Source organism: Anabrus simplex, chromosome 11 (assembly GCF_040414725.1).
Source record: "Anabrus simplex isolate iqAnaSimp1 chromosome 11, ASM4041472v1, whole genome shotgun sequence".
Lineage (NCBI taxonomy): Eukaryota > Metazoa > Arthropoda > Insecta > Orthoptera > Tettigoniidae > Anabrus > Anabrus simplex.
The window spans coordinates 114,711,743-114,737,799 of NC_090275.1; the positions used below are offsets into that span (position 1 = coordinate 114,711,743).

The 26,057-nt window shown below is 40.0% G+C and overlaps 1 protein-coding gene across 1 annotated transcript in view; it reads right to left on the reverse strand.

Annotated features, from left to right (window-relative positions):
* The window catches only part of LOC136883172 (uncharacterized), a 132,218-nt gene that overhangs the window by 54,580 nt on the left and 51,581 nt on the right, over positions 1 to 26,057 (reverse strand). Inside the window, exon 3 of the mRNA XM_068229658.1 lies at positions 12,105 to 12,194. Within this exon, the coding sequence (XP_068085759.1) occupies positions 12,105 to 12,194 (90 nt within the window). The remainder of the gene's footprint in view (positions 1 to 12,104; positions 12,195 to 26,057) is intronic.

Here is a 26,057-nt window from a genome sequence, read left to right on the forward strand (position 1 = left end):
TTTAGCTTATCCAAATTTTACTTTTCCCTCTCTTATTATTATTATTTCGGGTCGTTTATTGTCATTTCATGTATTATTTCGTTTTGTGCGTGTGTTATTTATATTATTTTTGTCTTTTAGATATGTTATTCCTTTGCCCCCGTTATTGCGGATTTTCTTTTTGTCATTCCATTATGGTTTATTAATGTTAATTGCTTTATCTTGATTCATTTATTGCCTCGTCTTGACCTCATGCACTGTGTAAATCACCATTTTTACTTTTCTCCTTGGGTTCAATATTTCTTCTTCTTATTGTTTGTTCAGTTAATGTTAATTTCTCATGGACATTTTGTCTCCAAGTGACTTAAAATTTATATTATTTAATTATCGTTCCAATGGAACGAAATTGTCTCCAAGTGTTTGACGCATTAAAATTTCGAATCAGGTGATGGTAAATAGAAAATTCGTTATATCGGATTATTACTTTCATTTTGTTCTTTTATATAATTGATATAGATAACAAGGAAATCTATTATTTCTCAAACATTTCGGATAACATTCAAGCAATAGATTATATGAATTTTGACCATAATACCTTTAGATATGTTCATGACAAATATATTTTCATTATTCCATTAAAATGTAAAGCTATTATTGCTGGGCAGATGAAACTAATCAGTGCGCTAAAAATCAGAAAGATTCCTCCACTAACTTTATCTGGTAAAATTACTTCGTACGAAAGCTCGGTAAGGAAACATGATGTTATTATAAACGAGAATATTAACTGGAGAGAGCGTATTACCAGTGTCTGTAGAAAAGTGTACGCCTCACCTCACCCACTAAATTAGTTTCAAAGTATGTCACTACACATAAGAATTAGGCTAATAAATACTCTTATTCTCCCAGTATTTCCTGCTCTGACGTAGTACTAATGATGCCACAGGAGAACACCTAAACTGATTACAACTTGTTACTGTACCTTGTATTCGATTTATCTCCTCCTTACACTATTATGTTTATGTTTCCCCTTATTATCATCATCAACTTTCCCTTCTAAATTTGAACAGTATAAAACCTGCACATGACAGTATTAATATTTCAAGTATTAAACGAAAATATCCCATACTAATTATCTTCACCTCTTCGTTTGCAACTTGACAATGCACCCGTTCATAAAGCAACGGCCATAACCGATGCATCGGTGGAAGTGGAACTGGATAAAATCGTGTGTTCGGGTCAAAGCTCTCTGGGATGAGTTCAAGTGACGATTGACGGACAGAACAATCTCTACAGATCTACCGTGTTGTAGGATGTGTGAGATATACTATATGGGAATCAGCCCCCTGAAGGTGCTGTTTAACGTTATTTTCAAGAAACCGCACCTTCATTAATTACATACGGAATTACTCCGGACATAATCTCCAAGACAAAACTAAAATTTTTGGACTCTATATATGCTCAATTTTTCTAATCACACTACCAAAAAGGATGATTTCACTTGTCGATATACTTATATTAATCCCAATCGAAGATATGTTTTAACTTTTTTGAAATATAGCGCCAATCAGCTAAACAAATACATCAACAAAATATGACAGAATCCTACAAAGTGTACTTTTAAAAATCTAAATACACAGACCTGGGATGTAGTGTCCTTAGCGTCAAGATGGGTTGGAAAACGTAAGGATTAAACCTTATCTCTATGTTCTTCCTGGTGTACTTAAACGCTTCACACTGTTTACACATTCTTCTGCTACTAAATATAATATCGTATTACGTTTGAATTCATTCCCGCACTCCGCGATACTGATTCACGTCGCACGGGAGCGGCTGAGTCAAACAGGTGATTTTCACCCCTCATCATCTAAGACAAAATTAGTCTGTGGCGTGTACAGCAATAAAGCTGCCTCTTAACCCACGTTCACTAAGACCTAGTAATGTTCTTACATCACCGATGCAATGTAAATGTTGAAGAATTTCCTACAAATTATTTCAGTTCCTTTCTGACGTGGTGCTTTGATAACTTTCACAGCCCAGCGAATTATTATTGGAATGAAAATATGGCAGAGACTTAGGTAACTCTGTAGAACTTCAAACATCCCATCAACACCGTTGAAATATCTCCAAGTAGAGATGTCACGACTCCACACAACAACGCGGTACTGAGCGTCGCTGGTACAGTGTGCTAAATCACGGTAAAATGAACAAGTAGCCTCTCACGTTTTCTTCTTTTATAGACAAGAATAGATGCCGCGAAATATTCACGCGTAACTCGTGGTTAACAGGCAACTTGCGATTTTGCAGAGTTCAACCCTTTCAAACTTAGCTGACTTTGTTCCTATAGTCCGCGACTTTCCAGTGGTGCTAATTGTATAATTTTCACCTCATGGATACTGGAGGAGACTCTGGAAGAGTCTATGGGATTAACATTATTATTCTAAAAGAGTAATTATTTTAGGAAGAAGCGTCAAACCTTCGATAATCTGACGTCCCATTGCCTGACGACGCTGAGTCGCTACTTTACATGGGCCTTGTTTTTAAACAATATTCTGGATCAGGAGAGTCACGTGCAATATCAACATTATTTAACCCTGAACATGCCTTAATCTTCTCATTTTCTGCAGAAATATTTCCCGAAAAACACGAAATGTCACAAAACTATTCCGATTTCCTAGTGCTTGGGCCCAGTTGGAGATATAAATTCTGGGGTGATCCATTACCTTAGAAATCTCGTGCATTTTCGCTCGCACGGACGGCCGACACGAGACACTGATAGGTTACAGAATTATCTCGAAAGGGACTATGCAGGAGGTTTCAAATCATCATCGGAGAATAAACTGACAGTGCTCTGCGCACGCAGTACTTAGATAACGGATGCGGAAACAATCTTCATTCGCCAACAAATTGACGTAAAATATGCTTGTAACCTTCAAAAAATCTGGAATACTCGCAAAGATGAAAACGGCAGACATGTGATAACATTACATACATTTACCGCCCGATATAACCGACTTCCTATCTTCATACCATTTTCGGTGCAATTTGGAAGGAAGTGAGATTCATACATTTGTTATACCATTTTCACAGGAGAATGATAAGAAAAATCAGCGTATCAAATGAAATGGTTTGTAGGTGCGAAATAATTCATATATCCGACAGAATATCTTCCAATTTACGCAAATTAGTAACTAATACCTCTCTAAGTAAAATGAAGTACTTAGGTCCAATTTATTCAAACACACGTCAGTACTCCTAAAAGGTCATTAGTTGAGAACAATAATGACGCAATTCAAAATTACTACTTCTGAGAAAATTGCCTTCAAAATTTCGGCCGAAATTCAATCCTTCATTCCGCCGTCACCAGCCAGTATTTTTCAGAACTTTTTATTTACAGACAAAACTCTTCAAGTTATCAAAATATGAAAATACTTCTGCATTTAAGTAAATCCTATTTCTGTCTTACGTCGCTAATGAATTAGTCTCACATTCCAAGAAAACATGGATGTAATTATGAATGTCATTTATTCTTACAGAACGGTTTACTCACCAAAAAGACCACAAATATTGACTGGATTATACAAGTGAGGAATGATGAACGAGGACAGACAGTTTTTAAAGCAGGAAAATACATCATTATTCATTATACTTTAGATTTCTCACGGAATAAAATCAGAAAGCAATTATCACACAGGAAGTAAAAATACAGAAAATTACGTAATAATGATAATTCAAGCCGGTCCACATCGTTAAGTCAGAATTTTGTATCCTACTCGCATTGCAAAAAAGGAAGCATGGACAGACGGTATGGATCTGTTGTGGATGAAGCTCTGTAAGGCGTCAAATTTCTTCTTGGGATTGGCAGATGTCCCGGATAATCTGAGATTCATACATTTCAATACGACCTGCGTCTCTCCTTTCCTTTCAGCGGACTGAAGTTCTTCTTCAGTGTAAGAGCCTTCGCAGAAGTACCGGTCCAGTTGGTCCTTGGTGACTTTCACCATTACAATGCTGCTGAATTGAAATATCTCTCCATCTGTGTTTTCATTGAAGTGTGACTTGGTCAAATCGGAAATAATTTTCTTCACATCAACGAGATCGGTCGTAGTCGTTTCGTTTACTCTAAACTCACTTACAGTTTTCTTTGGAGTATTGATTACAGCCCAATAGTCGGCAGGTACGAAAGAAGGTCTAGATTTCAAGGCTGCTTTAACATTTCTTTATAACGGAATGGCAGGAGTTTCCTTAATTTTGACGGTGTCCGACTTCACAGAACTTCAGAGGAACAGTTTTGATTTTGTAATAGACTGACGGGTACAAGAATACAGAGACTGTAAACTAATTCTTCCCCTGTCCCCAACAGCTGTTTGAAGAGAGAACTATTTCTAAATCCAGTGTGTTCTCTCGATTTATGTTCACACCCGTCACTAGTGAAGAGGCAACAGACAGCGTCTCTCATGCACGAAGAGGGGATGATTGCATTACTGACGTTGAGAAAGACCACGTGATGCAGAACTAGATGTGAGGACTTCTGTCGACTAAATTCTATTGTTCTCAGCCAGCGATATAAGGTCCAAAGTTCAGGTTTTTGTCCGAACGAAAGTTTAGCACTTCATTTCAGCTGAAAGAGACGGGCAGTACATTTCAAGATGACAGCAGATATCTCGGACATCAGCTGAAAATCTATGGTTCACGAAACTTTTCGATTACAGTTCAGCAGAGAAAACTGCATCTAATATTGACTTTGCTTCCTCCAAAACCTTCCTGTCTGGACATTTCTGATAATCCGCATTTTCTTCTGTCTCATCACGACGGGAAAGCGGTATGAGGAACTCGGGATAATAAACAGAGTTTTTCAAAGGTTTCAGACAAAGAAATCGAGGGCCAACACTCCCCAGTCTTTATAGCCGGGACTATTGTGATGTGTCGATCATTTAAAGAACGTTTATTTTGTTACAGCCTCCTACTACTCCTCCTCTACCTCCTCTACCTCCTCCTCCTCTTTCAAGGCATAGCTTTATCGAGCATGCATCGCCAAGACATGAGTGTGCAACGATAATATCATTGTGCATGTTTAGACTTGCGGATTACAAAAGAAACATAGCAAGACTAAAATCAAACTCTGTATTCGATGTTGTTAACGTCAACATGCGATTAGAACATTGATTGGTGTGTTGAGAACACTAAATAAGTGATCAAGACTAGAATAGAACACTGTACCCAATACAACATGTATTTAGAATATGTCAAGGAATACCTTCGTTCTAAGAAGATCAGATTACAAAAGAAGTAATTGAAACATAACAAGACTATAATCGAACACTGTACGCGATGTCGTTAATTTCAGCATGTGATTAGAACAGTGACTGATGTGTTTAGAACACGATACACGATACAACATGCGATCAGAACATGTCAGGGAATACCTTTGTTCTAAGAACATCAGATTACAAAATAAGTGATTGAAACATAACAAGACTAGAATCGAACACTGTACTCAATGTCGTGAACTTCAGCATGTGATCAGAACATTGAGTGATGTGTTGAGAACACGATACACGATACCATATCTGAGGATACCTTTGTTCTAAAAAATAATATTAGAATTCTGAACAGCTTGTGCAAGATAGCGACTGTTATAACCTCCTTTTCCCCTTCCTGCTCTGTCCAGGTATCGAACATACAACTCGATCCTATGCATAAGACTGTGCACATACTGCGTAGCCAACTCGGTCAGTAAACGATATAGAAAAAGTACAACTTCAATGATTTGCCTAGTGCGAAAATCAAAAACTATAGAAACACACTGTGCACATACTGCGTATCTAACTCGCTCAATAAACGATACAGCAGAAGTACAACTTCAATGATTTGCCTAGTGCGAAAATAAAAAACTAAAGAAATACACTGTGAATATACTGCGTAGCGAACTCGCTCAGTAAACTATATAGCAAAAGTATAACTTCAATGATTTGCCTAGTATGAAAGTAAAAACTACGGAAACACACTGTACACATACTGCGTAGCCAACTCTCTCAGTAAACGATCTAGCAAATGTACAACCTCAATGATTTGCCTTGTCTTGTACGAAAATCAAAAACTACTAAATAACTTACCGCTCAGCCAACTCGCTCGGTTACCCATACCGCACAGCTAACGCGCTCAGTAATTGCAAATACACGGGTAATCGACCAGAACACTGATACACGTTATGTGAAAATAAAAACCATACTGCGTAGCCAACTCGCTCGGTCACACAGCTAACACGCTCAGTAATTGCAAATACCTAACAACACGGGTTAACGTCCAAAACACTGATATACGTATACACGTCACTCTTTTTCCAAACACACGAACAAGAATGTTGCGAGATACTACACTTAGGATAATTACATATTAAAAAAGGGAGGAGAAAAATAATAAATCATAATTTTTTTATGCATGTTGTCTTCTCCAACTTATAAGGCCAAATGGGAGCAGTACTGTGAGTTTCTGCTACGGCTTGCGAAACGTGAACGGATGTGTCATGTTATCTCGGCAAAAATACACATGACTTTGTTCCTGCATACACGCAAGTCAGACACTTACAGAAATAAAATGATAGATACCGCGATTCAAATCCCGATCCTAGCATCAAGAAAGGCATCCGGCTGTGACACAGATCCTTATGTTTCTTGTAATTACATGTTGTTAGGAAGACTGACGATCGCGCAGGAAAGGGCTAGGAGCGGCCAGCCACCCCCTAGCATTTGCTATTTTTAGGGCTGCCGACAGTAGGGGTTCAAACCCGCTATTTCTATATCTTATTCATAAGTTAGAAGTAACAGACATGATAGATGATTGCTGGTACAAGATGGTGATGGTGATTTGTCTGTCGGATGGGGTCATTAAGCCTTGTGCAGACTCTTTGGCGCTATTCGACAGGAGTAGGTTATGTGCCGACACCGGGATCTATTAGAACATCCGGTTATAAAACCCGCTAGGACAGATTTATCTTACTTCATATCGCGTATACTGCAATTTAAAATCCCTAGTCCTAGCGTCAGTAAGAGCATCTGGCCGTAAAACAGATTCTCCCGATTTAAAATGCTGGTCTTTAGACCTTTCGCGTTAGGAAGGGATCCGGCCGTAAAACAACATGCGTGAACTATTCTTGTGCGGCAATTGTAAGAGTGAATTTTTTAGACCTGAACTCTAAGTCAAACAAAACAAGAGAAGTAAGCATTTAGAATAAATCATATGTAGTCTGCTCTTTGCTAGTGCTTGTAAACGGAAGTAACTTAACTTAAAATCTTAGGGCATCCAGCTGTAAAATAAATGTTCGCAATTTAAAATTCCAGTCCTTATACCTTTAGCGTTAAGAAGGGCATCCGAATGTAAAGCAGATTCTCGCGATTTAAAATCCTGGTTCTTGCGTCACGAAGGGCATCCGGCCGTAAAACAGATTTTTGCGTTGCCTTCAACAAAGCTATCTTTAATTCTCGCGATTTAAATTCCCGGTACTTATACTTTCCGCGTCAGGAAGGGCATCCGGCTGTAAAACAACAATATGCTTTAACTGTCTGCTCTGCGTGTAAAGAAAATGCACATAACGTTGTTCGTGAAGTAAAACACCAGATACTGCGATTTAAAATCTTAGTCCTAGCGTCAAAAAAGCATCCACCTGTAAAACGGATACTTGCGTAGTTGTTAGCAAAGCTATTTTTGATTCTTGCAAAACCTCAGTCCTTATACTTTTAGCGTCAGGAAGGGCATCCGACTGTAAAAAAAATTCTTGCGATTTAAAACCCGAATCCTTAGACGTTTGGCGTTAAAAAGGGCATCCGGCTGTTAAACAGATTATTGCTAAGCAGGAAAGGTAGAAAGGAAGCAGCCGTGACCTTAATTAAAGTACAGCCCTAGCATTTGCTTTGTGTAAAATTAGCAGAGCTAACAACAGTGTAGTTCGAACCCCGCTACTTTGCACTGCATAGCGCTGTGGATCCTGATTTATCTGTTAGGCGTACACTGCTTGCAAATCCCGGTCTTGTTACGTCATGAAGGGCATCCAGCCGTAAAACAGATTATTGCAATGTAAAATCCTAGTTCTTGTGTTAAGAAGGGCATCCGGCTGTTAAAAAGATTCTTAGGGCTAGGAGCAGGAAACAGCTAGCGGCCTCCTGGCATTTACAGTGTAGTTCGGGCGTTAAGCTTTGGGAGTAGGCTATGTGCCGGCACTAAGTTTTGAATAAGCAGATTCTAGAGTTCCAGCACCGGGCTACGTCTCGTGTTGTCAACATAACAGGTTCGATCCTAGCTTAGTACGGTAGTGCTCGGTAGATTTACTAGCAGAACTCCGAAATTCGGATACGTTAGCATCGCCTAAAACCCCATAAGTAGGACGTAAAGACAATAATTCTGGCTCAGGAACTTAGGTTTGCTTCTGTTCAATAGTACTGTAATTAAATTGTAGAGTTTGTGTCAGGAAGGGCGTCCGGATGTATGGTCGAAGATATACAGCGTTAGCTTATAAAGGCCCTTGTTCTGCTTAGCAGGTAAAGCCGCTTAGGCGAGGTACTAGTTTTATTTTCTAACCAAAAGTATAACTCATTAGAACACTGCCTTTGAGGTGGTATCTGTGTGTTACACAGTCAGTCAGAGCGAGGTAGGGAATGCATAAGTTGACAGAAATTGTACACTGCTTTTCCGGCTGTAGTAACCTTCAGCAAGCAGCGAAGACACTGTGTATGATAAGGCATACAGTTTACACACCTGTAACTCAAAGATCGATTCTAGCTCTAAGTAGCTTAATTAACAGTGAAATGGCATTTTCTTGACCGTGTAGGTAATTCCCTTAGTATTGCTTTCCAGCATTTAGCTGGTGTAAGTTCATGAGATAAAATATTTTGATTGTACGAAGAGGGTAAAACACGGTGCCGGCACATAGCCTACTCCTGTGAAATAGCACCAAGGGGTCTGCTCAAGGCTTAACGCCCCTATCCGACAGATAAAACACCATCAACAGCGTTATATGCCTTTACTCTTTTAGAATTTAATGCAGGCTTTTGGGACACCCTCTAGTTATTCAAAATTGTATACTACTACCTCACCGAGGATGTAATATATAACAGTAGGAATAGGGTAAAACCCGGTGCCGACACATAGGCTACTCCTGTCGAATAGCGCCAAAGAGTCTGCACAAGGCTTAACGCCCTCGGCGGACAGATGAATCACCATCAACATCTTGTACCGGCAATCATTCTCGCTACTTCTTTCATCTCTGTTACTTCTAACTTAGGAATACGATATAGAGATAGCGGGTTTGAACCCCTACTCTCGACAGCCCTAAAAATAGCAAATGCTAGGGGGTGGCTGGCCGCTCCTAGCCCTTTCCTGCGCGATCGTCAGTCTTCCTGTCAACATGTAATTACAAGAAACATAAGGATCTGTTTTACAGCCGGATGCCCTTCTTGACGCTAGGATCGGGATTTGAATCGCGGTATCTATCATTTTATTTCTGTAAGTGTCTGACTTGCGTGTATGCAGGAACAAAGTCATGTTTATTTTTGCCGAGATAACATGACACATCCGTTCACGTTTCGCAAGCCGTAGCAGAAACTTACAGTACTGCTCCCATTTGGCCTTATAACTTGGAGGAGACGACATGCATACAAAAATGTTATGATTTATAGTATTTCCTCCTCCCTTGTTTTAATATGTAAATATCTCAAGTGTACTATCTCGCAACATTCTTGTTCGTGTGTTTCGAAAACGAGTGACGTGTATGCGTATATCAGTGTTCTGGACAATAACGCGTGTTGTTATGTATTTGCAATTACTGAACGTGTTAGCTGTGTGACCGAGCGAGTTGGCTGCGCAGTATGGTTTTATTTTCACATAACGCGTATCAGTGTTCTGGTCGATTACCCGTGTATTTGCAATTACTGAGCGTGTTAGCTGTGCAGTATGTGTAACCGAGCGAGTTGGCTACGCGGTAAGTTATTTTTATCAGTTTTTTATTTTCGTACAATACCAGGCAAATCATTGAGTTTGTACTTTTGCTACATCGTTTACTGAGCGAGTTGGCTACGCGATATGTTCACAGTGTGTGTTTCTGTAGTTTTTCGATTTTTGTACTAGGCAAATCATTGAAGTTCTACTTTTGCTGTATCCTCTACTGGCGAGTTGGCTACGTAGTATGTGCACAGCGTGTTTCCGTAGTTGTTATTTTCGTACTAGGCAATTCATTGAAGTTATACTTTTGCTATATCGTTTACTGAGCGAGTTGGCTACGCAGTATGTGAACAGCCTTATGCATAAGATCGCGTTGTGTGTTCGATAAAGCTATACTTTGACAGAGCAGGAAGAGGAAAATGAGGTTAAAACAGTCGCTATCTTGCGCAAGCTATTCAGAATTATAGTCTCATTTTCTTCGCTTAGAACGAAGGTATCCCCAGATATGTTGTATCGTGTATCGTGTTCTCAACACATCAATCAATGTTCTGATCACATGTTGAAGTTATCGACATCGAGTACAGTGTTCGATTCTAGTCTTGTTATGTTTCAATCACTTCTTTTGTAATCTGACCTTCTTAGAACAAAGGTATTCTCTGACATGTTCTGAACGCATGTTGTATCGTGTATCGTGTTCTAGACACATCAATCACTGTTCTAGTCACATGTTGAAGTTAACGACATCGAGTACAGTGTTCGATTCTAGTCTTGTTATGTTTTAATCACTTATTTAGTAAGTTATCCCCTGACATGTTCCAAACACATGTTGTATCGTGTTCGATTCTAGTCTTATTCACTTATGTGTTGTTCTAGACACATCAATCACTGTTCTGATCACATGTTAACGTTAACGACAACGAGTACATTGTTTCATTCTAGTCTTGTTATGTTTCAATCACTTCTTTTGTAATCTGACCTTCTTAGAACAAAGATATTCCCTGACATGTTCTAAACACATGTTGTATCGAGTACAGTGTTCGATTTTAGTCTTGTTATGTTTCTTTTGTAATACACCACCGCGCACAAGAATACAGAGACTGTAAACTAATACTTCCCCTGCCCCGACAGTTGTTTCAATAGATAACTATTTCTAAATCCAGTGTGTTATCTCGATTTATGTTCACACCCGTTACTAGTGAAGAGGCCACAGACTGCGTCTCTCATGCACGAAGAGGGAATGACTGCATTACTGACGTTGAGAAAGACCACGTGGTGCAGAACTAGTTGCGAGGACTTCTATCGACTAAACTCTATTGTTATCAGCCAGCGATATGAGGTCCAAAGTTCAGGCTTTTTCCGAACGAAACGTCAGCACTTCATTTCAGCTGAAAGAGATGCGCAGTACTTTTCAAGACGACAGCAGATATCTCAGACATCAGCTGAAAATCTATGGTTCACGAAACTTTTCAATTACAATTCAGGAGAGAAAACTTCATCTAATTTTGATTTGCTTCCTCCAAAACCTTCCTGTGTGGACACTTCTGTTAATCCGCATTTCTTTCTGACTCATCACGATGGGAAAGCGGCATGAGGAACTCGGAGTAATAAAGAGAGTTTTTTCAAAGGTTTCAGGCAAAGAAATCGAGGGCCAACACTCCCCAGTCTTTATAGCCGGGACTCTTGTGATGAGTCGATCATTTAAAGAACGTTTATTTTGTTGCGCACCATCATGTCTAAATCGGCACAAGTAGAGTTACCAGCATCGCTTTAAGGGTAGCTCAGTGCTATCACCTGCATTCATATGTCACGATACCCGTTCGGTAGGCACTTAGGCTCTGGGCTAAACGGAAACAAACTTTCATATTTTTAGAATATCTGAATACGAACCAGAAAGGAAAATGAAGTGTGAAAGAATATCCACCCATCACCGACCAGAGAATATATTGTAAATTTTCCCATTTGCCACCTTTTCTGCCGTCACATAGGTACTGATTGACGCACGTGTATTCGTCGTACAAAGTAATTTCCTCAACTTCATTCGAATTAGTTAGTAAAATCTTTTGTGTTCCATTGGTCTTCCCAACTTGGTGTCCCTTCTGATGTTGAGAAACTGAATACTTCCAAATGTTCAAGATATTCCGCCCATTTCCCGATATATTCTGGTACAAATTGGTAGAAATGATGACTATACTTACTTGCGCAGTTCTGCCGTAAGGTCCTCTCTTTCTAAAGCTGCTGGAATGCTGGTAGTGCGGGTCCGTATCGACTCCCGGACGGTGTCCTCCCTACAACACGAAAATAGTTTTTATTTTCTCTCGAGATCTGAAGTAACAATTGGACTTGAATAATGGTAAGAAAATAACACTTCACTAAATACAGTACATTCTCATCAATGAGGAAGACTGTTCGGTAATATCAAACACACATAGGTGAATTGGAAATCAGACTCCTGTCTATAAACTGGGAATCCTAAGTTACGGGTCCCGACGGCACATCTAATTTAATTTCTGAAATGGATTTTCATTTGTCTACATTTTCTTCGGCACATTTTAAAAAGAGTCTATATTAGAATATCGTCGTCGTGTTTATTGTGAAAGATTCATTCTTTGCTGCTTACATATTCTGTGCGTGATGTTTGTGGACTCTGATGCCATTCGTCAGGGAATTAACTTACTAATATCGTGTACGGACTCGCTCACCAGAGCGCACGTTATTCGTCCGACACTAACGCTTGTGTGGTGGCCTTCTGAATACGACTGTTTGTCATTAGACTCTGCTTAGCGCCGACGTGTCTAGGCATGTCTCTGTCCTCATCTGCTGAGATGGAGGAAACTCCTACTGGGATCGATTACGTCCGATTTAAGAATCCAGTTTAGGGATAAAATTGTTTTTTTGTCAAGTAGTAATGTAATCTGAGAATGTAAGATTTTATAAATAATTTAAAGCGTTCATTTGTCGTTGTTTTCCAGCGTATGGGTCATTACGGGTAAATTGCTATCGGATATCTCACAACTCTCGTAAGTATTGCCTTTTACATATATTTCCTTTGGTCATAAGATTTCCCTTTATTGGTCGTTTATTTTAAATTGTGGGGCTTGTGGTGAGTTTTCTGTGTTTGCATTCTCTTTATTTTACGCCGTTTGAGAGCCATTTTGTTGATATTTAAATAACATACCCATTGTATGACCGGTAACTTTAATATTTATTTAGCTTATCTAAATGTTATTTTCCCTCTCTGATTACTATTATTTCGGGTCGTTTATTGTAATTTTCTGTGTTATTTAGTTTCGTGCGTGTGTTATTTATATTAATTGTCTTTTGGCTTATAGAGATATGTTATTCCTTTCTCCCGTTAATGCGGATTTCCATTCTGTCATTCCGTTATGGTTTATTAATACTAGCAGTTTCAGGCTGGCTCCGCCCGCATTGTACATAATATGGTGTTGCTTTTTACTATCCTCACGGATGTATTTGCGAAGTTTCGAGTTAATGAAATAGAGCACTTGATCTGCTGTGGTAATAGAATGTAATATTAGGTCAACAAAACACCTGAAAGTACATCACACAAAGAAATTGAATTAAATGTTCCTTGGAAGAACACCACGAGCCGAACTCTTTAAAAAGTTCTTCAAAGATCTTCATCATGGAGACAAACGTATTCATAACATTTCACAGTATCAACTAATTTAAGTAGTTTTTACCTCATAAGAAAGCGCTTGATCCGCTGAGTGTCTTTAGACCAAAACGAACTGCGTACTTCAATTAGAACGAAATATATTATAGCTTCTATGAGAAAAAATGTTGAGGAAATGAGACGTCAAAATGAATGTGCACTCATAACTTTCCTCAAAATTAACTAATTGGAATAGTTAGAGCTGAAATGAAATAACTTCATCAATTGAGTGTCCTTAGGCCAAAACGAACTCCGTATCTCAGTTAGAACCATAGATGTGATTACTTCAATGAGACAAAAATGGAAAATATCAAATAATTTGATGAAGGTGGAAATTAAGCGGAAATTAAGTGATTTATAGTACCTGATGACAAATCTGTGCATGAATACCAATTCAGTTAAAAAGATGAAGTAAATTGACGGGAAAGAATGGCCAGACTGACTGACTGTAGTTTTCATAAATTGTTCTAATATTTAGGTTAACGGCGTTTATTTTTCATTTATTGCTTCGTCTTGACCTCATGCGCTATGGTAATTACCATTTTTACTTTTCCTCTTGGGTTAAACATTTCTTATTATTATTACTATTATTTGTTCAGTCAATGTAAGTTTCTCATGGATAATTTATCTGCAAGTGACTTAAATTCATACTATTTATTTACCGTTTCAATGGAACGAAGTTGTTTCCAAGTGTTTGACACATTAAAATTTCTATTCAGGTGTTCGTAAAAAGAAAATTTGTTATTTCGGATTATTACTTTAAATATATTCCCATATATCAGTAATAGAGATAACAAAGTGACGATCTACTAATCTGTTATCACTCTAAATTTCGGATATCATTCAAGCAATATGTTATATGAATTCTGACTATATCTTCACATACGTTCATGACATATTGAAACGGGAACGCCCTACGAGCATTCACGTTTCATTCTTTTATTATGAGGAGCTCGCTAACACCCGGCCGTAAGCATTTAAAACTTGCGCCGAGCGCACAGGCATAGTGGGAGCTGCAAGCTCGCGATGTTCTAGAACACCGGCCAAGGACAAGCGACGTCACGCAGAAGGTTCCTTCGTGTTCCATAGCATTGCTGCATGAACGAAATATAATATCAATATTTCAATAACGTCACCTTGCAGGCAGGAATAATGAACGCTGCTAGCCGAAATTTCGTGTCAATCGGTGTGAAGATGGCCAAGATATAAAATTTTCTTGGGGCCCACATGTGTAGCCACGCCCACCGGCCGTCGGCAATATAAGCGAGTCGCCAGCCTGGGGTAAAGCAGAGAGAGAGTGTGCAGTGTGCCGTAGGCAGTGAGTGAATGGAGTCGGCAGTAAGCCGTGAGTTCAGTGAGTGTGTGCAAGTAAGCACGTCGCGACATAATCGTCACTCGGTCCGGCTGTATACTTGAGTTCAGAACGTTCGTGTTAAAAGCTTTCTCCGTAGCCTAGATTTCATTTAAAGGCTGTGTGAAAACAGCGGTAGTGTTCCAAGCCAGCCTTGATTTCATTTAAAGACTGTGTTCTCGCATAAACTGTGCCAGCCTTGCTTTCATTTAAAGACTGTGTGAAAACAGCGATAGTGTTTCTAGCCAGCCTTGATTTCATTTAAAGACTGTGTTCTCGCATAAACTGTGCCAGCCTTGATTTCATTTAAAGACTGTGTGAAAACAGCGGTAGTGTTTCTAGCCAGCCTTGATTTCATTTAAAGACTGTGTGAAAACAGCGGTAGTGTTTCTAGCCAGCCTTGATTTCATTTAAAGACTGTGTTCTCGCATAAACTGTGCCAGCCTTGATTTCATTTAAAGACTGTGTGAAAACAGCGGTAGTGTTTCTAGCCAGCCTTGATTTCATTTAAAGACTGTGTTCTCGCATAAACTGTGCCAGCCTTGATTTCATTTAAAGACTGTGTGAAAACATCGGTAGTGTTTCTAGCCAGCCTTGATTTCATTTAAAGACTGTGTTCTCGCATAAAGTGTGCCAGCCTTGATTTCATTTAAAGACTGTGTGAAAGCAGCGGTAGTGTTTCTAGCCAGCCTTGATTTCATTTAAAGACTGTGTTCTCGCATAAACTGTGCCAACATTCCCTCTTAAAGACAGTGGAATGCAGTATCGTGATTTCTTTCCGAGGAACCATGTCAATTCCCAACATAACCTGTTCAGAATCACGTATGATCTTAAGTGCCAGTGATAATCTTCTAAAATTTACGACGTAATGGAACTTGGACTGTCATTTATTTCAACAAGTGTATTGTGCTGATGGAGTACAGTGCAGAGACTGTACCCGGTAAATTTACTTTTCTTTATGAAGTGCTTAATCACTGCACCTCGGAAGGTCCTAGATTGTTTTCGTTTGTTTATTATTCCAAATACGATAATTCCTTCCATCGTATCCTCGTGGAACTGTAACCCTAACTTTATCCTTGCTGCTAAAGTGCGTTCAACATCATTGACTGTGGGAACTATTTCGGCGTGCTTCGCCTTAGAGAATTGTCACACCAGTGTCCCATGACGTCCAATGTGGAAGCTCCACATTTCCCCGTTCCTGCCTCAGGTTCGAGTCATCAACACTAATACAGAGAAAACCCCAACAACGGAAGACAACGCCGACGCCGACCGCAAGACGACGCAGCCGCCGCAGGACGACGTCCTCTCCACGCCTTCAGGGACAACTCCACGATTCAGCTGTAAAAGGTGACATAATTCTTGCATATCTATTGAATAAACTGAAGGATCCACTTAATCATGATTTTTTTTTTTCACTACCCTTCTCCCTCACTCTCTTAGCATGGGCCGTACACGCCTTGTCGTTCCTCATGCTCTCCGATAAACTGAAGTACGGGCGTTCCTGTTACAGAGAGAAGGTAGTGAATAGTGGCACCCATGACGTTGGGGCCCGATTAAAGAGAGTGAATAGTGGCACCCGTGACGTTGGGGCCAGATTAAAGAGAGTAAAGTGATAAAAATTAACTTTGAAATTAGTGATATCTTAACTTACCAATTCAAATAAAAGTGCATAGTACATACGTTAATTCCAGTTCAGTGAATGTGTTAAAATTTTACGAAGATCAATTCAATGACTTTGACGAAATTTTAAACTTTTGGCACAGAACTCTGATTAAGTTTATGACACAAGTGATTTTTTTCCCTTTCTCTTGTTATGTAAAACATTTCAGGCATAATATTTATGCACAGTCTCATATAAATTTTTGATATTTATGTCAGTGAAACATTGAACTTCACCATTGGACAATAATGGTGATATTTAATTTTATGCACAAGTGTTTGATATTTATGTCAGTGAAACATTGAACTTTACCATTGGACAATAATGGTGATTTTACGTATGAAGTGAATGATTGTATTTTCTGCATTTTGTGAAAATAACTACATTAATATGGAAAATATACTAGCTGCCATTGAGGCTTTAAAAATCAGTCTAAATGACAGGATTACGGAAAGTAACACTAATCTCGGGCGTAGGATTGCTGAATCTAACGCGGCCTTGGAAAGTCGTATGGAAGACACTAAGGCTAGTATAGGTCAACTTAGGGAGGCTAATGATGCCAACATTGTAAAATTGACAGAATCTGTTGATCAAAAGTTTGCAGAGGTTAATAATAATTTGGAACGTAGGCTCAATAGTGCAGGTGCCGAAATTGAAAAACGATTTAAAGAATCTAACAAAAGAATGGATTCTAAGTTTACGGAAATAAATGAAAGATTAACACGTGACTTAGAAACCATTAAGCAAGATATAATATCACAAGTGGCGGAGGACTTAAAGCTTGCTTTCCCGTCTTCATCTCAGGAAGTCCTTAAAGAAGTAGAAAGCTTAAAGGAAGAATTTCAAGAGTCCCATGCTCAATTATCTCTTGCGCAAACTAAAATCGCTTCTATTCAAGACAAACTTCATGAATCTGTTAAAAATAATTTCATGAAGTTGGGAAACGAAATTACTCTTCTGAAAAGTCAGCAAGAGGAGGCCGATAAACGTGTCAAGACTCAGTTAGATAATGCTCACACGCAGATTACTCGTATCTGTCGCGATGTAGCGGAAGTCAAGACCGACATAGAAAAGGAGGTCAAGGAAATTGAGAATTCCGTACAGGGGAAAATTAAAACCCTAAAACTTGAACTCCAAGGAGGTATAGAAGCTCTCAACAGCAAAGTATCGCAAATCGAACAGGATTTTTCATCATCTGGCCTTCACAACACTAGTGGAGAATCCATGAATGTTTCCACAGTTTTTAAAATAACTGAGGAAAAACCAGCCAAATTTTCGGGGAAGGAGGAGTATACTGCTAAGGAGTTTCTCCTCAACCTCGAAGAGTTCTTTCAAGAAAATCACATTAAGACCGACCGCCGATTACGAATAGCGTCTCGATTGTTAGAAGGCAGGGCGTTAATGTGGTTTACCGCTTTTAAATTCAGTATTAACACTTACGAAGAGTTTAAGGAAGCCTTACTTAGACGATTTTGGAGTGCTGAGGCTCAGCACCTGATAAAACTTCAATTATACTCTAGAAAGTATAACACATCCGTTAATTCCTCGCGATATTCAGATTATCTCATATCTCAGCTTAAAAAGATGCAGTTTTTCGACCCTCCTTTACCGGAGCAAGAACTTATTCAGGTCATAACGCTGCAATTTCCACCAAATGTTCAGGAAATATTGGTGGCAGCAAACGTCCAGGACTTGGAGCAGCTCGATGATGTCCTGAGGAGACTCGATACTGCGCACACTCAGAGCGCAGCAAAAGCAGGTCGAACCAAAGAAACTACTACCAACTTTACGGAAATGAAGACTCCGGTTTAAGTAAATCCAGAACCGCGAGAAGAAAGAGAAACTCGCCGAGATATTCCGTTTCGGTACAGAAGATCTAGGAATCGTCCCTACGAAGGGAGGGCTAAGTTTCAACCTGGACCTTCATGGAGACAGGCAGCTAACCAACCCAATGATAATAGGAACTCCCAGCGGGAAGAATTAGAGAAACGTTGGAGAGAGACCACGGAATATGTAAGGAATAAAAACAGGGAAGAGGGCTTACCTGGAGCAGCTTCTTTGGAATACCAGGCAGAGATGCAGAGAAGAAATGAGAGAACGGAAATGGATCCAAGAGCTACGGGTACCAAAAAAAAACTTTGTCGAAGCAATAAAGAGATTGCCTGAAAACCCGGAGGGAGGAGAAGTAGTATGTAGCGCACTCATTAACCATTGGTATTTAGAGGATGCAGATTTACTATATGAGGATTCAACACCACGACAGCCTCAGATACAACGCGGCTTACCGATCATTATCATTAAGTTAGGCAATATGATTGTCCACTCTTTAGTAGACTCAGGATCGCAAGCCTCACTAATTTCGCAGAAATTAATAGATGTGGCGCAGGAGACGACCTACATCTCCATCTTGCCGGTTGCTCAAGTTAAGGTTAAAGGCATAGTTCCTGACAAAGCTATTAAATGCAAATTCCAAGCGTTTCTTGAGTTAGAAATTGGTGGTGTTAAGTTCCAACATCTGTTTTTGATTCTGACGCAAATGAAATTTGACTTAATTCTTGGATCAGACTTTCTCATTCAACATTGGGGAATCATTGATTATCCCGCTAATGTAATTAAATTTTTCCACGTCGAATCTGTAGGGCTACAGTTGGTTACTTATAATGACGTGAAGAATCCGGAATGTGAGACCCCGGTGGACATAGTAGAAGGCAAGATGAGCGAGGCTCCGCCAGTCGAAGAAAGCGTCCACGAAGAGGGGCGACCTGAGGAAGTGGGACCCGTAGAGGACCGGATGGCGTCCATTATCGATGATGAGTTTAACGAGGACCACTACAACTTCACGCTTTACGCCAATGTAGCTGAAAGCCCAGATTACGATGATGATGAAGTAATAAAGGCAATCCAAGAGCTTTTCAAGAAGTTTCCAGATGTATTTTCCGAGAAACCTGGAGTCATTAAGGGTTTCAAGCACCACTTAGATGTTACTGACACTTCACCTTATAAGAAACGGCCTTATCCGGTACCCATGAAGTACTTGGAAGAAGCTCGGGTCATCATTAAACAGATGGAGAATGATGGAATCATATCAAAATGCGTCACACCTTACATTAACCCTCTGGCTATAGTGAGAAAACTGTTCAAGTTTCTGAAATACTTTACTAGGAGATGAGCAAAAAGAAAATCGCCCAGCAATTTTCTTTTTCCCGAGCAGGGGGGGAGATGAAACGGGAACGCCCTACGAGCATTCACGTTTCATTCCTTTATTATGAGGAGCTCGCTAACACCCGGCCGTAAGCATTTAAAACTTGCGCCGAGCGCACAGGCATAGTGGGAGCTGCAAGCTCGCGATGTTCTAGAACACCGGCCAAGGACAAGCGACGTCACGCAGAAGGTTCCTTCGTGTTCCATAGCATTGCTGCATGAACGAAATATAATATCAATATTTCAATAACGTTACCTTGCAGGCAGGAATAATGAACGCTGCTAGCCGAAATTTCGTGTCAATCGGTGTGATGATGGCCAAGATATAAAATTTTCTTGGGGCCCACATGTGTAGCCACGCCCACCGGCCGTCGGCAATATAAGCGAGTCGCCAGCCTGGGGTAAAGCAGAGAGAGAGTGTGCAGTGTGCCGTAGGCAGTGAGTGAATGGATTCGGCAGTAAGCCGTGAGTTCAGTGAGTGTGTGCAAGTAAGCACGTCGCGACATAATCGTCACTCGGTCCGGCTGTATACTTGAGTTCAGAACGTTCGTGTTAAAAGCTTTCTCCGTAGCCTAGATTTCATTTAAAGGCTGTGTGAAAACAGCGGTAGTGTTCCAAGCCAGCCTTGATTTCATTTAAAGACTGTGTTCTCGCATAAACTGTGCCAGCCTTGCTTTCATTTAAAGACTGTGTGAAAACAGCGATAGTGTTTCTAGCCAGCCTTGATTTCATTTAAAGACTGTGTTCTCGCATAAACTGTGCCAGCCTTGATTTCATTTAAAGACTGTGTGAAAACAGCGGTAGTGTTTCTAGCCAGCCTTGATTTCATTTAAAGACTGTGTGAAAACAGCGGTAGTGTTTCTAGCCAGCCTTGATTTCATTTAAAGACTGTGTGAAAACAACGGTAGTGTTTCTAGCCAGCCTTGATTTCATTTAAAGACTGTGTTCTCGCATAAACTGTGCCAGCCTTGATTTCATTTAAAGACTGTGTGAAAACATCGGTAGTGTTTCTAGCCAGCCTTGATTTCATTTAAAGACTGTGTTCTCGCATAAAGTGTGCCAGCCTTGATTTCATTTAAAGACTGTGTGAAAGCAGCGGTAGTGTTTCTAGCCAGCCTTGATTTCATTTAAAGACTGTGTTCTCGCATAAACTGTGCCAACATTCCCTCTTAAAGACAGTGGAATGCAGTATCGTGATTTATTTCCGAGGAACCATGTCAATTCCCAACATAACCTGTTCAGAATCACGTATGATCTTAAGTGCCAGTGATAATCTTCTAAAATTTACGACGTAATGGAACTTGGACTGTTATTTATTTCAACAAGTGTATTGTGCTGATGGAGTACAGTGCAGAGACTGTACCCGGTAAATTTACTTTTCTTTATGAAGTGCTTAATCACTGCACCTCGGAAGGTCCTAGATTGTTTTCGTTTGTTTATTATTCCAAATACGATAATTCCTTCCATCGTATCCTCGTGGAACTGTAACCCTAACTTTATCCTTGCTGCTAAAGTGCGTTCAACATCATTGACTGTGGGAACTATTTCGGCGTGCTTCGCCTTAGAGAATTGTCACACCAGTGTCCCATGACGTCCAATGTGGAAGCTCCACATTTCCCCGTTCCTGCCTCAGGTTCGAGTCATCAACACTAATACAGAGAAAACCCCAACAACGGAAGACAACGCCGACGCCGACCGCAAGACGACGCAGCCGCCGCAGGACGACGTCCTCTCCACGCCTTCAGGGACAACTCCACGATTCAGCTGTAAAAGGTGACATAATTCTTGCATATCTATTGAATAAACTGAAGGATCCACTTAATCATGAATTTTTTTCACTACCCTTCTCTCTCACTCTCTTAGCATGGGCCGTACACGCCTTGTCGTTCTTCATGCTCTCCGATAAACTGAAGTACGGGCGTTCCTGTTACAATATATACTTTAATTCATCCATTAAAATGTAAAGCGATTATTGCGTGGCAGATGAAACAAATCAATGCGCTAAAAAGCAAAACCGTTCCTCCACTAACTTTATCTGGTAAAATTATTTCGTACCAAATCTCGGTAAGGAATAATGGTGTTATTAATAATGAAAGTCTTAACTGGGGATAGCATATTACCAATGTCTGTAGAAAGGTGCACCCCTCACTCCACCCACTAAATTAGCATCAGTGTATGATTCCATTACACATAAGAATTGTGCTAATAAATACTCTTATTTTCCCTGTATTTTCCTGCTGTGACGTAGTACTAATTGATACCGCAGGAGAACAACTAAACTGATTACAACGTGTTATTGTATCTTGTATTCGATTTATTTTCTCCTTGTACTATAATGTATATGTTGCTCCTTATTATCGTCAACTTTCCCTTCTAAAATTTGAACAGTATAGAAATATCCGCATGACAGTATTAATATTTCGAATATTAAACGAGAATATCCCATACTACTTATCTTCACAACTGAATTTATTTTCCTCTTTCCACCAGCATAACAAACGCTCCGGCAGCACACTTGCTCTCAGAAAATCAGCAGCATACAGCCGTTACTTTGATGCAAACTGAGCTAAAATACCGAACTCTCTCCCAAATAACATTAGAGCCATAAAGTGCTTAAATTCCTTGAAGTCGTCTTGCCGTCTCTCATGTGCATTATTTCCATACGATGATTAATAAGGGAGATATCATTAACGGACCGTTTTTCGGTACAAGTCTCACCGGCCTTAACTCAAGAGCGGGTGCGTGCAAAGCTTACTTCTTATAACTTGAAAGCTACTGGAGATATTTCAACCAAACTTCATATTTAGAATCCACCCGTCCAAAAGTAGGATTTTTGCTGCATACGATTTCAAATTCCCGGAATAGACTGCGGGTTTGTAGGGAACCGAAATAGTGATTTTATTATTCGACAATATATACAAAACCAACTTGAGTGAAAATCGCCCAACCGTGATGGAAATCAATTTCTAAAACATTTTCTCATATGCACTTGATGTGTGTCACCAGATTAAGTGAATCTTGTGGCGTGAATGTACGGTTACTGTCCTTACCCAGTTTCTAATATTATGAATATTTATTTTGCATATATTACGTATTTTGTCTCATGTTACTCTACTTTGTAATTGATGAAAATGAAATAGCAGAGACACCTACTTACTTACCAGAATAAAAACAAACAGGTATTTAATTTTATTGAGTTCCAAAACTTACATAGAGAATACACAAAGAACAATGATAAAAAGTGGAATGAAGTTCAGCGCCGCTGTGTGACGTTGACGTAGTCAAAGATGGCGGCTACTTTTGACATCTAAGAGAAGCGTTTCCTTCACCCCTTCTCGCTGACGCAGAGTCGAAAGTTCAACACTCCGAGAAACCTTAAGCTACCAAACGGGCCTTATACGTGTGAATGTTTCCAACCCCGTCTCGTTTTACTTTGAAAACCCATTTGCATTAAATCGCCTTCTTTCCACGCGGAAGATCTGCCATTTCCCAAAATTTTCGTTCCTTTAATACGTATTTCCTCTTCAGCAGCAGTCGACCATAACTTTCGCTCACGGGGTTCGATTTTCAGCATTTCATCCCATGTGCTAGGCTCTCTCAGGTAATCTGATTGTACTTTGTAGGACAATCTTGATGGTGGTACTCCTTCATTTCTTCTTTTTAAGCACGTCTTAGAGATTCCTCTTCAATTTCAGTTGTGGTTCAAATTCCTTTTCTAAGTCGTCATTTTCTTCATAAGAATCTTGTGCATTGTCATTAGATGAACACATTTCAATAGGAATTCATTTCGTCATTGAGTTTTTTTTCGGGGTGACATTGGTTTCCCCTTCTGGCATTGCACTGCTAACAAGATTCGTGTGACTGGTGTCATATTCGACTATTTTCACAGACTTGCTGACCCCAACCTTGGGTGTCATAGGGTCTAAAATCCTATATCCTTTAACAGAAGTAGTATAATTGGATGGTTCGGCCGAAACCTCCTCCTCCGGCTCTCGGGAGAGGCCGCCGCCTCCCGCGGGAAATTTGAATTTTCGCCGGAAATTTGAATTTTGGCGTGAAATTTGAATTTTGGCGGGAGATTTGAATTTGTAAACAAAGCCACGTGCTTTTTGACAGCTGTCATCGACAACAACGCATCGCTAGCATCACTTCTGCCATCTTGACGGGCCTAAACCTCAGTGGTACCAACTTAACCTCACAAGCGCGAGATTTGAATTGGTAAACAAATCCACGAGTTTTTTGACAGCCACGTGCTTTTTGACAGACAACAACGCATCGCTAACCTCAGTACTCCCATCTTGACGGGCCTAAAGCTCAGTGCTACCAACATAACCTCACTAGCGCGAGTTTGAATTTGTAAACAAATCCACGTGCTTTTTGACAGCTGTCATCCGCCATCTTTAAACTACAGAGCACCGTGCTACCCTCTTTATCGCAGTAGCTGCAAATTCGTCACCTGTCATCCGCAGTGCTGCCATCTTAACGGGCCTAAACCTCAGTGCTACCAACTTAACCTCACTAGCCCGAGATTTGAATCGGTAAACAAATCCACATGCTTTTTGACAGCTGTCATCCGCCATTTTCAATCTATAGAGCACAGTGCTGCCCTCTTTAGCTACTTACCTTTGAAATGTGGTGGCGGATAAATTGAAAAATGCTTTTTGACAGCAGTCATCTTTAATCTAGAGAGCACCGTGCTGCCCTCTTTAGCTAGATACCTTTGAAATGTGGTGGCAGACAATTCCACGTGACAGCAGCCATCTTTGAGCACAGTGCTGCCCTCTTTGTGGTGGCGGCAAATTCCACATGCTCTTGTTGGAAACAAACTCACGTGCTTTTTTCTTACAGCTGTCATCCGCCATCTTGCATCACAAACCTCAGTGCTGCACTCTTTAGCTAGATACCTTTGATATGTGGTGGCGGCAATTTGAACAATTCTATATTCTCTTGTTTGGAAAGAAACATATGCGCTTTTTTGACAGCTATCATCCGCCATCCTTAATCCAGAGAGCACCGTGCTGCCCTCTTTAGCTACTTACCTTTGAAATGTGGTGGCGGTAAATTCTACGCCCTCTTGTTTGGAAACAAACCCATGTGCTTTTCTGACAGCTGTCAACCGCCATCTTTAATCCAGAGAGAACAGTGCTGCACACTTTAGTTGAAATGTGGTGGCAGCAAATTCCACGTGTTCTTGTTTGGAAACAAATTCTACGTGCTCTTCAGCTGTCATCCACCATCTTTAATCAAGAGAGCACCGTGCTGCCCTCTTTGTGGTGGTGGATAATTTGAAAAATTCTTTTTTACAAGCAGCCATCTTTAATCGAGAGAGAACAGTGCTGCCCTCTTTAGCTAAGTACCTTTGAGGCGGTTAATTTGAAAAATTATATTTGACAAGCTGCCATCTTCAATGAAAAGAGCATCGTGCTGCTATCTTGCGGGTAATTTTTACGTCACAGCTGTCATCCACCATCTTGCATTGCTAACCTTAGTGCTGCCCTCTTTAGCTACTTACCTTTGAGGCGGACTATTTGAAAAATCTATTTGACAAGCTGTCACCCGCCATCTTGCATCGCAAACCTCAGTGCTGCACTCTTTAGTTGAAATGTGGTAGCGGATAATTTGAAAAAAATCTTTTTTGACAAGCAGCCATCTTTAAACTACAGAACGCCGTGCTGCTATCTTTATCGTAGTAGCGACCAATTTAATATCTAGATGCTTTTTTCTAACGGCTGTCATCCGCCATATTTAATCTAGAGAGCGCAGTGCCGCACTCTATATAGTAGCGGATAATTTGAAAAATTCTTTTTGACAAACAGCCGTAATTTCGAACAATTTTAAACATACATCGGGAAAGCTAGAGTAAGCACGAGCTGCAGTGATGACGTCATTGAGCATGTTTAGACCTGATCGTTTCTCTTAAGAGTAAGTCGGTGTTAAGCAATGCAATAAGTACAACATTTCTGAATGCGATCAAATATTTATTTACAAATGTACTACAACAGTGTTCGTTTTTGCTGCTGACAAGGTTGGTATGCTTCTTAACAACGTATGCTTCTGAAATGCCTCCTGCAACATTCAAATTAAACAAAACATTTAGAAATATATTATACTAAGTATGTTATGCTTTACAGAGAAGTTCATATACTTCTTAACTTGTTGTTATTCCTTTTTGGAATCATCATCATCATCATGAGGTACTAGAGAAAGTTCATTCATACACTGTGTACAGTGTTCAATCCTCGGATTTGGTCCATCCCAATCAT